This window comes from Phocoena sinus, chromosome 3 (assembly GCF_008692025.1).
Source record: "Phocoena sinus isolate mPhoSin1 chromosome 3, mPhoSin1.pri, whole genome shotgun sequence".
Classification (NCBI taxonomy): domain Eukaryota; kingdom Metazoa; phylum Chordata; class Mammalia; order Artiodactyla; family Phocoenidae; genus Phocoena; species Phocoena sinus.
The window spans coordinates 23,345,125-23,361,473 of NC_045765.1; the positions used below are offsets into that span (position 1 = coordinate 23,345,125).

Here is a 16,349-nt window from a genome sequence, read left to right on the forward strand (position 1 = left end):
TTTCAGGCAGAAGGGAATGTCTAGAGAGTCACTAGCAAAGAGCTGACCCAATTAAGGAATTTGAAAGATTTCCTACTGCCAGTAAATCTAACAACAAACCAGCAAGCAGGAAGGCAGGCTATTTTTATCCCTGCCAGAGGCCTTCTGACTCTGGATGCTACATTTAGAGGACAGAGCAACAAGATAACTTGCCTTAAGAGGATGTTATGATACCAGTGATTAATGGCAATATTTTAAGCTTTAAAAAATTAGGCATAGTTTTTATCCACAGTAAACCAGCCAAAGCCAGTTAAAAAAAAAAAGAAAGACAATATAATGGAAAGAAAAGTGGAAAAACAGACCAATGGATAGTAGAAAAGCTGTAATAATCCAGAAACAAAGCCAAGGCAGTAAATTAAAATTCTACCTTGCAAAAAGGTTGATTAAAAGAAGCATGTGTTATAAGAGACATATTTTAAAAGAACCAGTGAATAAAAATAAATAATTGTAGAAGTGCCCAGAAGGGAAAGATGATGTTGAGCAACGGCTCTCTGTACTGACGTGAAGACGACCAAGACAAACTTAGGAAATCCCTAGGTACTATGAACTAAGTTACTTGCAAATGATTGAGAACTTTAGAGATGAAATAAGCCATTCTTAACACTGGTTACTTAAGTCCAAACCCCAAAAAGCCATAAGCAAAGTCAGTAGTTGGCTTTCTGCATACATATCATCAACCCTAATCACTTACTTAATATAAATTCTGATGACTTTACTGAACCTTCATGAAGAATGCACTTGGATTTCATACCTAATCTGATTTCATCTTTTGTTGTCTCAAAAGGCCAGTTCTTATTTTCCTTTATCAATACTAAAGGCACTGAGTCTTCCTCGTATTAATTAGCCCTCAAAACTAAAAAACAGGCTGTTCAAAGATAACTGCAAATTATTTGGAGAATAAGTTGCATGAGGCCAAGAGTCTTAGTTTTTATTTCCTGATATATCCCAACAGCCTGAAACAGTGCTTGATATTTATTTGTTTTAAGAACAGCCTCCCACAGCTTCAGACTTTACATATATATCTAAAGTGGTTCTCAAAGTAGAGCGAGGCTGGGGGTGAGGAGGGACGGAGTCTATCTGAATCACTTCCAGAATACATATGCTTAAGTCTCATGACAGACCTGGTGAATCAGAATCAGCGAAAAGAATAAGCCAGCTTGGAAAAGTCCCCTGAGTGACTCTATTTTGACCTCCACCCTCCAAGAGGCACCCTTCAATAAGAAATCAGCAGGTGTGAGATCTGAATCTTTTACAGAAGATTATGACAAAATACAGATTTTAAATTCTGTCCCCAGTCTCCTACAGAGAAATTAAGAAACCTGAATGCCTGCTCTCTGTCTAGAGTATACTAAGACAAACTTTTTTAATGTTTGTTTCCCTCACAAATGCTACACAATAAATACCTAAGCTACTGAACCAGAAGCCAGGGGCTATGTGTTCCTATCTCGATTCTCTAGGCACCAGTTAGTCGAGTGACTTTACAAAAGCGGTTTTATCTCTCTGAACTGCAGTTTCTGCAACCGTATACTGGAGATCACAAAACTCACATGGAGGGTTATTATAAGGATTTAAATTAGAGATAATTCTCAGAAGTGGCAAAGAATAAAAGCCAGAGAAATGGTATCAGAAGTAACTGCCCTTTCACTTGAAACTGGTTGTTAACACTGCTTCCTATACAGAATGTCCAGGTCCACCTCAAAGAAGAAATACGTAGCTCAGCATCAAATGTGTCCTGTGGGTCTACTACTACTCGGGACACGGAATACACTCAAATGTGTGTGGAGCTGGAATACAAGCAGAAGCTAAAATGTAAGGTACTTCCAAACCATGTGGTTGAAGAAAGCCATCTCCCCCTCCTAACAAGGGCTACCATGTTACTCCACTCCAGGGTGCACCCCTCCTGTCACAGGACTCCCCCTGCCCCCTGGCACTGTGCCAGATGTAGCCTGACAAGTCCACACTCCTAGACATGCCTCAAAAGGCAATAAGATGGCTTCAGATGCCAGAGACAACATTCCAAAATGCTACTTGGTGGAGATGATAATCTAGGATAAGGTAAGCGACTCCTCCTCACTCCTCTTTGTCCTCGTCCCCACTATTTCCTCTATTAAATTCCTTTTTTTGTTATGTTCTTTTTTGGTAATGGGGGACATTCTAACGGTAGGAGTTTAAAGCAGAACAATTAGAGAAGTTCTCTACAGCAGTGTTTCATAACCTTCCATGATTATTAAGACCTACTTCAATCAGAATATTTCAGAGAGGCTCCCCACCATAACACCTGAAGCCCTCAAGCCCCACGCCAGTGGATACTACAAGTAAAACAACCGCAACAAAAACCCTTAATAATAAAAGGCTACTATGAATTCAGCAACACCTTTAAATATATTTTCATTGTATTACATCAGCATCCATGTGCTTTTGGAAGATAATCATGCAACACATACATGACAAATCTATCATCTAACTAGAATGCTTGGTTCTAATAGGTTCCTAGACCCCATCAAGTAATTCCCATGGCTGAAGAGGCCCGTGGTCCACAAATTGAGAACAGAAACATTATATCAAGCCAAGTTTAAACAACTGCTTCCTTGACATAGTATTTTTAGGCCTATCTCAAAAAGAAAAAATACAGTCTAGAAACAAAGCCTTCACTCAACTGAATAAATTTGATTGATTTCTGGTTATATCCCTTCTTACAAGCTACTCAATATTAAATGCTGCCACACCCCAACTCACATGAAATCCATGATACTTTCAGTCATTCAACTATAAAAACCTTCAACTTTGTCACTGAGAAATACCATGCCAGAGAGACTGCGTGGAATTGCTGATAGCAACTTAAAGATCACTAAATTCAATCCCTCCATTTCCTCCTGCAGGTAGAGAAACCAGGATCTAGCGGGAAGTGACTGACTTAAGCCATGTAACTGTTAATGGCAAAACCAGGTCTTAATACACTCCTAAATGCTTCTCTTTATTTCTAACAATTTGGGAAAGTCTATTATAAGCTAACAACTTCTGATCTTTTACAATAAAGAGATCAAGTGGCCAATTTAAATATCTCCATTTAATTAACCATGCCAGACATTTATTATTTGGAATACTACAGCCAGTAGAAGTTAGACTTTTTTTCTTTTTTAGATTCTTTATACTAATTAACACTAATTACTTATGGCTGCTCTTCAGAATGAAGACCTGCACTTTAGTGCTGGTTTCTCAAAAATTAAAAAAGGGTCCTCTAATTGGTTGATTCCTCCTTCTCTTCCCAATGCATAACAACTGGCATCAGCCCAGTTGGATTCCAAAGAGATTATGGAACTGCTTTCCCTTCGGAATTCCACTAATGTTCTTAATTGACTGGTTACCAGGTAATACCCAGAATAAAACAAAGCCTTGCTTTTAGAACAGAGTGTGCTAGTGTGGGACTGAATTCAGACTCAAGTCTATCGGACAAGATAATGAAGCCCAGAGGCAGCCTAGCCATCTCCATATCTGATTTGAAAAGTAGTAACTAGTTTAAAACTAGCTAAAAGGTATTCCTTTTGCAAATTTTTACTGTTGAACAGCAACAAATGCATCAAGTTTTTTCTCTTTGCCCTCCTGTAACTTAGGTAATGAGGACAGTGGCAACATGAGGGGAAAAAACTAAGGAGTAGTGAATAAAGAAATTCACAAATCAGGTATACACAGCTGCTAAGTGAATCAACTGCCTACAATATTCAGGTAGAAATTCCATGCCTGTCAGGAAGAAATAATTTTGTGGCACAATTGTGCAACTATTCTGCTTCCTGTTGTTAAATTGAATGCAAAGAGAATCTTGCATATTTTTATGACAGCTAAGAATCAGGTGGCATTGCTTCCACGCCATTAAAGTCAGCAAATAACATATTCCAGGATTGTATAACAGGATTAAAGAAAGTATTAAGACCTTCACAGACAACTCACCATTGTATTTACTCCATAATCAAAAGGGCTTTCCTTATGCAGATTATTAGCATATAGGACTGTTCTAGTAGCTGTCAGGAAATGAAACAGCAAGTCACCTCTCTACAGAATTTTATAATATAGGAGGAAAAAACAGAAAAATAATAAGTGACACTATCAAAAGGTACAATATATTATTAATTTGGACATGGTGCATGAACAAAACGTATCTCTATAAATGTTCTGGACCTCCTTCTACTTTTCTACACGGTAGGGAGGTCCCTAACATTTGACACTGACAAACTGCTGACAAAATCTGAAAACCTTACTACTTGAATTTATTCAGATTTCATTTCTGAATGGAAAATATTTTTGTCTGTACACACGGTAATATCTATACTTACTAAGCTGTACACAGTACTTAGTGTGAAAATGTACAAGATCACAGAAAAGCACTCACTAATTTGCTACCTGACTGCTGCTTGTTTTTTGATTTGGTACTTCTAAGTGTTAACTGTCACATATAGTTTATTCCTTCGCCAATCCCTGCCCTGAATGTGAGTCTAACAAAATCAAGTTACAACAGCCATAAAGTACGTGAGCCTTAATACAGTTGTAAAGAAAAAAAAAAAAAAGTTAGTGAGTTAAAAGCACCTTTGAAAGAAATCGTTAGGCTCTCCAACCTTCTAATAACATAAAAAGTTTACTGTCATTTTCCCCTCTGCCCCCCTTTACCCTCATCTCTCACCCAGGTAAAAGCAGAGTTGCAACAATGTTTTAAGATACCTACTCAGTTTTCCTGCGCTCAAGACTCTCTGTGCTCAATGTTCAGGATTAAGATAAGGGACTGCTTGAGTAATTATGGGCCCCCATCACCGATGACATACGACAAATTCCCCCTTTGTGACAACTGCTCGTATGATTTTCGGAACAAATAAGAACACGGGTCGATATTCTATCACAAACACATGGAGGGCAGAGGACAGAGGATCACTACTTTGTACTTACCAGTACATATTATATAAAAAATCGGGCAGATGAGGATCTGGCCAAGGCCCAGGAGCATTTAGTATGAACCAAGTTGGTTTCACTTCGGAGCCTAGAGTAAGGAAGACTTCAATCCAAGGCTATGAGCACATCCGTGTTCACAAACATCACATTTTGTCCTCCCAGGCATTGCCCTTTCCCCTCCTCCCCTTGAAAAATTTAAAACAAAATAAAACAAAACAAAAAACAACAGCAATCCTCAACGTGGAAAAGTATAGTCACACAGTTTGAAACCGACACCTCTGTAAACTCTGCCTGCACTGTGCTCTGAGGAATCAGAAAAATCCTGACCAACAGTAAATCAAAAAGGAGACAGTGGGTCCGAATTACGAATACACCCTGCACCAGTAATACACAGAAAATCACGCCCCACCACTTTGCCCCCTTCTTCCTCACAAAGGAAGTTACCTCAACACAGAAGCCCAGGTCCCATCCTACGGCACAACTAAGTCAAGCAAAAGAGAAAGAATGTTTAGGATGTTCCATTTCAGCAGTCAGGAAAGGGAGAGTGGGGAAGGAGAGGAAACCACCTCACTTCTAATAGCCACACGCGAGGTTCAACTGTAGCCACGTTTATGGACTGTATTCTTTGCTGTGTGCCTTACTCCATTACTCATGAAGCTTCTAGGCGTAAGGCAATTTTCTGCTCCCCAGAGACCGCAGCCACTCCCCTGCTATGCTGCTTTGAATTACTTGGTATCACCCAAGCAGAGCAAGAAAGAACCAGCCGACTTCAGGAAGGCTCCAGCCAGGTTTGCAGGGCTGCTGCCTGGAAGACTCTGAATCTTCAACACTTGTAATATTTAAAGATCCCCCAATTCACCAGAAGACGTTTGATACCACATAATGGTAATTTGTTAAGAAGGAGAAATCTGATTATGAATCCAAGTAAAATTTAGCCGTTTTGCTTTATCCGTGTCTTCTTTATGGTACTTTGTATCATGGCCCATTAAATATCCCTTGAAGAAAAACGTCCATCTAATCCTTTAAAAAGGTGACTGGGGAGTGGGGTGCAGAGCAGTGCCTAGTTGTCTCTCCTCAAATTGCCACAGGCAAACTGATTTAAATAGGAAACGGTTAAATACTGTAAGAGATTACATCTCCCCACAACTATTTCAAATAAATCATTTAAATAATATTACAGAAACAGAACTTATTCGGTAAAAGTCCCTTTCATTTTCTAGAACTGTATTTACTCTGAAACTCAGATTTATAACTGAATGATATTAAATTTAGTCCTATTGTCAGCAACTCTCACGGAAGGTTTCCAGAGCTATCTCGGTGTACACAAAGTCAGTATACAGTATCTGTTCAAAACATCTGTATCGGTATACAACATCTGTTCTTGAAAATACTGAGCTAAGTGACTGCAATTTGGAGTATAGGAATATTAAAACAATTGTGCATCGAAGGAAAATTTAAGGTTTTCTGCTTTTTATGATATCTTTTTAAAGCAGCACTAACTTTATTCCTTCCCCTACTGTAAAGATATAGAATTTAAATAATTATCCCAACAGTCACTCTCTCCCGCAGTGACATAAAAAATCTTATAGAAAATTAACAAAACTGGCTTTGTGTACTAAACTTTCAACTGAGTTTCATGATTTTCTTCTAGAGATTATTATAAATGGTTCTGCTTAGCAGCAAAGAAAAGAGGCACAGATGGAATCATCACTTGCCCACTCGTTGAAGCATTTGTTTCAAACAAATTCACAGCCATGAAAAATAGTTTGGAGAGGGCCCCTAATTTAATGTGTAGATAAGGAAAAAAAAAATCTCAGAAGTATTTTAAAATGCAAGGTCACGGTACCTTCAGCAGTCTGGAATTAAATGCATAGCATTTTTGGAGTAGGTCCAGCTCTTAAAATAAGTTCTTATTAAATTAATGCATGAGGCAAGTGAGGCAGTAAGGTCTAACACACTCCCACTACTTACTTGAATGACATATGCAATAGGTTTCTCGGGCACAACGGGAATATGTAAAAGACTGGCGCTTTAAACAATTTGCATTTCTGAATGCAATCATCATTGCCCACATGCAAATTAAGTATTTAAAATGCCTGAAACTCAGAGGGACTGGGGTAGATATGCTGAGCTTCCCCTTCCAAAAACTGGAAGCAAGATACTTCCTATAACAATATGAAGAGTGGAAGACTCTAATTTCACAGTATTCTGAGGAAAAATAAAATGATATTCTGATTCATAATTTAGTTAATTAATATCTGAAGAACAACTATATAATGTTTTGACAATTTACAGATTGCCTTTGTTCTCTCAATAATTTTGCTGTCTCATTTGGCTTTCTAGTGAAATGAAGCAAACTGGATATTAAATTGTTTTCATATATATGATTTAAAACACTCAACCACTACTATGAAACTCTGAATTGTTCTACTCTGACATCTGATAATTTTCAAATACTCGTTTTTGTCTCTTTATTCCAGTGCTGTCTCCCTCTGCTTCCATTCCATGAACTACTGCTTCTTGGTTTATACATATATTCCTTTATTCCCTTCACATACAGGAAAGAACATTTTAAAAGTCTCCTTAATTTTTAGAGGTTTCTCCTACTGTACACTGAATGTAATACCACTTCATGAATCTTTATTTCACTGTGTCCAAACTATGCTTCATAAGGGCTGAAAACGGATGCACTCGCACGTGTTTTTAATCTATTTCATGCTGCTCCATTTCTAAACAGTAAGTAGCAATTTCACAGGCAGGAAAAAACATAAGTAACAGTAAGACACAATACTTCCCAAATAATCATCTCAGCATCTACAATAGTAAAAGATTTTCCTGTCCAGGTGAAGAAAATACTTGATAAGCCTAATAATTATAGTAGCAATGCACAAGCTGCCATCTCAGAGATCAAAATTCAAAAATTAGTCTACAGAGCGGGCTCTTAGCTTGTAAGACTGGGTGTGCAGTGAGGAAAATGAAATCGTTCTCTGGGGAAGAAGTGCTACAGACTGTCACTGGTGTTAGTTATGGAGAAGGCAGTACATAATTTCGTGGATAAAAATACTACATACAGACATGCCAGCTGATCAGTGAAAGGACATGGAGATAAGGCAGAGGGAAGACCCTTTTCTTCTCCAAGAGGTAAACCTCTGTACATGGAGAAAATGACAGTAGCCTTAAAATTCTTAGAAAAACTATTTTTAAATGAACTGTAAAAATATATATATATAAATTATGAAATGAAGGCTGGCTATTCTGTTTGCACATTTCTTTAAAAAAAAAAGGTTGCTAAACAAGCCAACTGGAATCAACAGCATATTCATAAAAAATAAACTCAAAAATTATATTTGAAAGTTCCTAGGCATATTAACATCTTGTCTGTTGATGGCAAAAATAAAATAAAATTTTAAACCCACTTCATTAAGGGAGATTTTTTTCTTTTTTCCCAAAAGGAAAAGGCAAATTCAATTTGGGGTTTCTTTTTTTTAATTTAAATAAATAATACAGCCTTAACGACTTCATTCAATTGACAGGTCTTGTATCAATTTTAGGCTTCATTATTTAAACACATACACACAAATGACATATCTATGAGGAATTGCAAATGAAAATAAAAATAAATGAAAAACAACAACAAAAATAAATAAGTAAATAAATGAAGTCATTCATGATATATTTTACAGTTATTTTTAAGATAAAACTAACCCAAATATAAAACCTGCCTCCATATGATAGTTTTTTTAAAACAATTTTCAAATTAATTTTTTGAAAGGCATATTATTCTATACTAGTCTCATAGAAATAATGCCCATTTTCTGTTTTATCTGTTTCTAAGGAAGCAGAGCCCATGAAGAGGCTATTTATTCATTTTCAAAATGGACAGGCAGTTTTATATACTTACTTTAAAAGGACAATGTGTTAGATTTTTTAAAGATATTCAGCTTTTATTATCACCTTTAAACAAAATTTCACAATAGAACCACTGTTAAAATCAAACATAGTTTTCCTAAAATAGCTATCTAAATCAGCAGAGAGTTTGACAAGAAATAAAGTATTCCCCTGAGCAAAACTGCATTGCGATAGACTACAACGGTATAAAGTTCATCATCTTGGTTTAAAAAAAAAAAAATCAAGCATAACTGCAGTCTGGCATTTTAGGACCATGAACTCATCTGTGAATTCCTTACTTCTCTTAGAAGGAAAAAATACACAAAGTTCATTTAATATGCTTAAGTCACCTTGGCACTCATATTGAAACCGGTTTTCTCATTTGATAAGCATGAAAACAGACTTAATAGATGTTTAGTAATACTCGATACCATTTATTGAGTGTCTTCTCAATGAACTGACAGTATGCTGTATTTTATAGACACATGATATCATTTAATTCTCATAACTACCACAAGACTGTAGTGGCAGAATGGCAATTTATATATATATATATATATATATTTTTTTTTTTTTTTTTTGCGGTACGCGGGCCTCTCACTGTTGTGGCCTCTCCCGTTGCGGAGCACAGGCTCCGGTTGCGCAGACTCAGTGGCCATGGCTCACGGGCCCAGCCGCTCCGTGGCACGTGGGATCCTCCCGGACAGGGGCATGAACCCGCGTCCCCAGCATCGGCAGGTGGACTCTCAACCACTGCGCCACCAGGGGAGCCCCAGAATGGCAATTTAAATCCAGGTCTATGTGACTGCAAGACCCATGGTCTTTCCATCATGCCACACTTCCTCTTTTATGACATAATTTCACAAAACGTTTGTGTTCCCACGTTAGGTCAATCAGTTAATTTTTTCTGTCACCAGACTTAACTTTTAATTATCTCTACAGAATCAGCCTAAAGAAACCTAATTTAGGTAAAAATTGGTAAGAATAAATTTAAAAGGGAATATAGAATAAAGGCAGAAGTTTACACAATGAGCCACTTAGCAAACTAGAAGAAAAATTAAACCTGAGTTGTCCTCACTGTATCCGATAAACCAAGGAAATGTTGTTAATCCTATTAGAATACTGTGTGCAAACTCTTACATAAACACTAGTTAGAAGCTTACTTCTTAGAAGCATCACATAATAAAGTGTTTATACTGCTGCCATTTGTAAACTGTTTTCTCTGATAAAAGACATAGGTACTTATCATGAAAATGAGTTCTAATTATTATCCCTATTATCTAGTACATAAGAGAAGAGGCTCTCAAAAAAAAAAAGTTGCTGAGGAAATCAATTAAGGAAAAAAAGTGTCCTTTAGAAACTTTTTCTGTACTTAACTTTTAATTCTGAAACAATCATACATTCACATCAAGTTACAAAGAGTAGTACAGAGAGATTCTGTGTACCCTTTTTCCAGTGTCCTCAACTGAGAACATCTTACATAACTATAGTACAAAACCAGGAAAGTGAGACTGTATAATTCATAGACTACTCAGATTTCTCCTTTAGCTCCTTTATTTTAAAGTGTGCAGTTTTTCTGGTGCTAGACAGAGCCTTAGACTCTCCTAATTTTTCTGATGGGAAAACAAAGGTTCGAAGAGGCTGAAGGACTAGCCAAAGTCAGAATGCTAAGAAGTGACCAAAAAAAAAAAAAGCCAATTCTGAGAGATCTCTTTCCTCAGAAACAAAGTATGCAATCAGATTACAGGCCATCAGAATTCCCTGAGGAATTCAGTCAAGCCCTTCAAAACAATCCCACTTCAAAGTTAGTTCATCAGATGGACACATATTTTTTCACATATTATTTTTCATCTCTCCAGACCTCAAAAAAATTCCTCATAAAAAAATTTATTGTTATAGGTTTGCTGAAAAATAGTTTTACTGCATCAGTAATATGATAAACCAAACTCAAAGGAAAACTAGGCCAAGCTGGTTACCACTTGAAGTCACAGGCTCTTTGCCACCTTTGATCCCAGCACAAAGCTGTGTTGGCACAAAGCAGGCTCAGAAACATTGGATGAATTAATGAATCAATGAATGAATGAGCGAACAAACAAACAACTTGTGACAGGACCAAATATATCAAACAACCCAAATGTCTTTAAAAAATAAATAAATAAACTCTTCAGTCTAGTAAAACGAGATTTTTTTGCAGAAAAATATTTTATTTTGTGGGGTAGTTTTCACAAAATCAGAGCTAGAATGGCCCTTAGAGAACATCTAATCTGCTCATTCTCAACTCTGGCTACACATGAACATCACGTGAGACACTAAAAAATATCATAAGCCCCACCCCACACTTGGGATGGGGTCCAGGCACCTGTATTTTTAAAGCTCCCCATTATTAAGTCCCTTACCATAAGAATGGTTCTAAGTCCCCTATTAAAGATGAAGGAATTGAGGGCTAGTCAAACTGTAATATCTTATTCAGGGTAAAAGAATTGAGACCAGAATCCAAGTGGGAATAGCACTATTTTTTTTAACATAATACAGAAGAAGTATTTCAAGAACTACAAAGCTTCATTTTAACTTTGAAACTGTTGGCCATTTTAAAAAACATGAAACTAGGCCAAAAAATCTATCAACATTTGAACTCTTCCTAGTGTATAGGCACTGTCATTGGTGAACAGACATAAAGGTTTTGCGGCACTTAGCAGGTTTTGCCTGAGAGATAAAAAAAAAAAAAATTAGGAGTATGGTTCCCATCTTTCCAGCTAACTGCCCTCCCTACTCTTGTAGGTAGTTCCCTTAATTGGTATTGTGAAGGGCTTACAGCGGATGCGCATAAAATGTTTGTTTTTGAACAAAAAGACGTACATGTATAAAATTGATGGAACTGACTGGATATAAAATATGAATCTATAATATTTGCCATATTGCTCATCATGTTACATAGATAATACACATTTTAAACTATTTACTAAAATCAAATAGTTACATTTGGAAAATTACCTTTAATCGAATCATTTTCAGCTCTCATTATGTCAATGAGTGAACTCTCCAGTGAGTGCATGTCAAAAGTCCTGGGACGATCCTGTAAACACAAACAGCCACAAACCACTTTTAAGACAGCATTTAATTATAAAAGAGGATAATAAGCTGTATTTGATGGGACACATCAAAAAGTGGCAATTTTCCTCCCTCTCTGTATAAGGCACATTATTACTACATTTTATTTTTAACACTTCCAAAACACCAAAACCACAAAAGTTAGGTACCCAGGGCTCAGCAAAGATTGATTTGATTTCTAATAATAATTTCAATAAAAGCATAACTTTCATGAACAAAGCAAAAACAAACTAATTTTCATATGGTTAAGAATATTAAATAAATGTAAAAATAGAATTCATAATCTTTCTCTGTCACTTAAGATTGCAGTCATGTGGCAAAGCTTCCCAAACTTGCTCTGGCAGTAATCTACTAAGGTGGCATCTACATGTGCTATTCAGAATAGCTACATTTACTTATAAGCCAAGATCTGAAAATAATCATCAAATGTCTGTAAGACCACCAAGTGGTCTTACAAAGTATTCTTGTGCAAGTATGTGCAAAGTATTCTTGATTTTTCTGCCATTAAAGGAAAGACAGGGTGTGGAGAACACTGCTGGTCTAAACCTCGGCTTAACAAAATGCACTTCGTGAGTGGGTGAGGAATCTGAAAATATACAACCACCCCAACTGCTGGGGCATTCTTCAGGACAAAAAGTACTAGAGATAACTAAAATTAAAGTTTAGCTTGACAGTGAAAAGTAGATGAAAAAGTTTTCAAATTAAATACTGAAGGGAAGAAGTAATACATGTTTCTGACCCACCTTAAGAATAAATAAACACATTAACACATATAAAGACCACAGCAAGGGTATTAAAGAAAAGGAGGTTTTTTCCAAAGCCCTCTTTATTACATTTTCTCTCTCATTACTTTTTTTTTTGGCGGTACGCGGGCCTCTCACTGTTGTGGCCTCTCCCATTGTGGAGCACAGGCTCCGGACGTGCAGGCTCAGCGGCCATGGCTCACGGGCCCAGCCGCTCCGCGGCGTGTGCGATCTTCCCGGACCAGGGCATGAACCCGTGTCCCCTGCATCGGCAGGCGGACTCTCAACCACTGCACCACCAGGGAAGCCCTCTCTCATTACTTCTTAACTCAAAGCTTTGGCTTTGTAAAAGGATTCGCCTCATTTTATCCCTTATTTTTTTTCCACACTTGTTGGGATCTCACTTTTCCACCTTCCAGCTTCTCTAGAACTTTAAGGTTGATAGGGCAAAAGTAGTCCTTTTGATCATCCTGACATTTCTCCTTTGTCCTTCCATAACACTACTCACCCTGTACTATTATTATCCTTCCATGAAATAGGGACCACCCCTCCTGACCCCACCCACCACACAGATATCCAGTAATATTCACTGAATTGTTTTAGGATACAAACATTTTTTTTTTTAACTTCTGCAACCTGAGGGGTCCAAGGGCAGTTACACTGGGATATAATCCATATTTAAAGTAGAGAGCATTACAGGTTTTTTTCCCGGGGGTGGTGGGGGATGAAGATGGGAGGGGAGCAGATGCCTTAACATGCTCTTCGGCTCCAAACTGGTATGGCTCTTGCAGAATATCTTTCCCACTTTTCCTCCTGATCCTTTCCTCATTGTCCTCATCTTCTCAATACGGTCCATAGAGAGGCAGGAGGACAGGTGGCCAGAATGAGAATTTCTAAGGTTAGTGTTCACAAAAAGGAAAAACTCTTCTGTTTTTATCCTTCCTCATCTCAAGCCCTGAATTAAATCAAAACTTTATTGCACATTCTTTCGGAAGCCAAGTGGATTTGAGGCATAACTGGAGAAACAAGTTAAGACAAAATTCCGCTATCTCTTTCTGCAGTAGCTGGATTTGTCCTCCCTCCAACAATCTATGCACCACACTCAAAATCAGGCCAGCCACTATCTCTTCTCCACAACAAAACCAGTCTTGGAGACACTAATGCTCAGTGTCTGTTCCCTTGCCTATGTTCTCTGTCAGTTTCCCAAGGGTAGGAAGTATGTCTTACATCAAAAGTTCCCAATGTTTGTAACTCCCAAAGGGTGATGGGTGTGCCAAGATATCATCTCCTCAACCCACAGGACTGCCCAGAGGGCATGATGTGGCAGGAACTCCCTGGCAGATGATTTCTATTTCTATATTATCATTTTCTATGCGTGCCATGATGTGAAACAGGTTGAGAAGCCTTGTTCCACGTATCCGTATCACTGTGCCTCACACAGGGCCTGGCAGCTTAGAAAGACTGCGTATGTTTCCTCAACTGAGGAATGAATGAATTCCTTCAAGTAATTTATTTTAAATGTTGGAAATATTTCTTTTCTCCTATTTCCTTATCTTGAGGTTTGTTTTTATACATCCCCTTTCCGGCTGTAGAGTTGTAGGGGGTTTTCTGGGTCAAAATGTAATGGTGGTGGGGAGAGATGGAAGAGGAGACCTCAGCCTTTTTTTTTTTTTTTTAATGCAACTAAAGTAGTAAGCAACCTGTGAACTTCCAGAACTTGCATTTTGCCAATCACTGAATGACAAGAGCACCCAAGAGAATCAGTCGATAAAGAATATTATACAGTGTTTTTGTTTGTTTTATGACAGCTGTTTCCATCCAGTAAGTAAAGAAGCCTCCTTTTCACCTATAATTTAGCGAAGCCACTTCATACCGCCCCCCCAGCCTATTGCCTAGAATATAAAGATTTTTGCTAAAATAACCACTGACTTCTAATTGGTACATTAGAACTAAAATCCTAAATGAATATTTAAATTTTCAGTAATGCTTTGTGGGATTAAAAAACAAACAAACAAAAAGCCCTCTATCCTTTTTACACTTATACTAGCTTTCCTTTCATTTGTCACGATTTAATACAAGGATGCTAAATAAATACCAATACACAAACTCTGATCAACTGGTACTGACTCTCAGATGCAATGTGTTGAGAAGAATTTTCAGGCTCTGAATGGAATTAGAAGAAAACAGTGTCTCAACAGACACTTGTAAGTGCAAGATACAGACCCAATGGCACAAGCACCACATTTTTGCCAACCCTGGTCTAATATGTACTCCTCCCACGATCCAACCTTATTCGCAATTACAATTATTATAAACTACTTTACATTTGTATAACACTTTGTTTCTTATGATGCTATGGTAATTCAGAGTTTCAAGCCACATATTTTGTCAAGTAAACATTCTGTTCTCAGAGAGGGTCCAAAGTTTATCATTCTTGATTACTCCCTCACTGACTTTTTTCTGTCTATTTTAAGTATCTAATTTTACAAAAAGGACCAAAATGTAAATGTCTGTGTCATTAAGAAGTAGGTGGAGGGGTACAGACACAAATAAACCCAAGGAATAAACCCAAATACAGACACAAATAAACCCAAGCACAAACAATGTTGGTTTTCTTGCCCAAGAACCAAAGTGACAAGTCAAGAGTGCTTTGATTTCTATATTTCATCCTTTGATTTTTCCTTTCTGGCTTGCTAATTGAGCCAAATATCAAAACCACTTACCTATTTTCTAGAATCCATTTCCCAGAAAGTAAACTAACTATAAAATAGAAACCTTGTTAAGTGACAGCTCTTCTTGATTGAACTTGAGCTGATTATCAAAATATGAACATCAGCCTAAATCAGTGGAACCGAGCATTAGGCACTAGGAAGCCAGCAGTGTCATGTGAGCTTGGCATTTTCATCCTCTAGACCCTTTTCCTGATCCAAAAAAGGAAAGAGTTTGATTAGATCTCTGATATTCCTTTCCCACAAACAAAATACACTTGTATTTTAGCTTTTCGATATCCTAAGATAGTCTGTGCTCTTTCAAGATTTGCAGTTTAAATTATGGTGGGTATGGAAGGAATCAAAGATGTGAACAAGAATGACTGATCAAAGTTTATCACTTCTTGCCCACAAAAAGGTGGGGGGATCAATGACTAATTAATAATAAAATGAACTTTTATAGTCTTAAAAGGACAGTCACTGCGTTTTCATTATGCTAAACATAATGCAAAATAAGAAGCATTTTCCAAAAAACTTACTTAAAACAATTTATTGAAGGGGGATGTCCTGATTTCCAATAAAAGTTCAAAGACTCTATTGTAAAACAAAAAAACACTCATCTGCTTCAACCCACTGCTGCCAGTTTCTCTTGGCAGACTACAGAAATAAAAAGCAGAAAAGCAGAGCTACCCTTTACTGAGCATCTACTGAGTACCTGACATTATTCTAGGTACTCTTTAAATACCGTCTTAATTAATGTTCAAACCTCCTTTTAAGTTAGATTGTATTATTCTCTTTTTTTTTTTTTTTTTTTTTTTTGCGGTATGTGGGCCTCTCACTGTCGTGGCCTTTCCCATTGCGGAGCACAGGCTCCGGATGCACAGGCTCAGCGGCCATGCCTCACGGGCCCAGCCGCTCCACGGCATGT

The 16,349-nt window shown here is 37.4% G+C and overlaps 1 protein-coding gene across 3 annotated transcripts in view; it reads right to left on the bottom strand.

Moving 5' to 3' along the window:
- CPEB4 (cytoplasmic polyadenylation element binding protein 4) overlaps positions 1–16,349 on the bottom strand; it is a 64,717-nt gene that overhangs the window by 32,934 nt on the left and 15,434 nt on the right. For all 3 annotated transcript variants that reach the window (XM_032625572.1, XM_032625571.1, XM_032625570.1), the window contains exon 2: positions 11,854–11,935. In XM_032625572.1, coding sequence (XP_032481463.1) covers positions 11,854–11,935 — 82 coding nt within the window. The remainder of the gene's footprint in view (positions 1–11,853; positions 11,936–16,349) is intronic.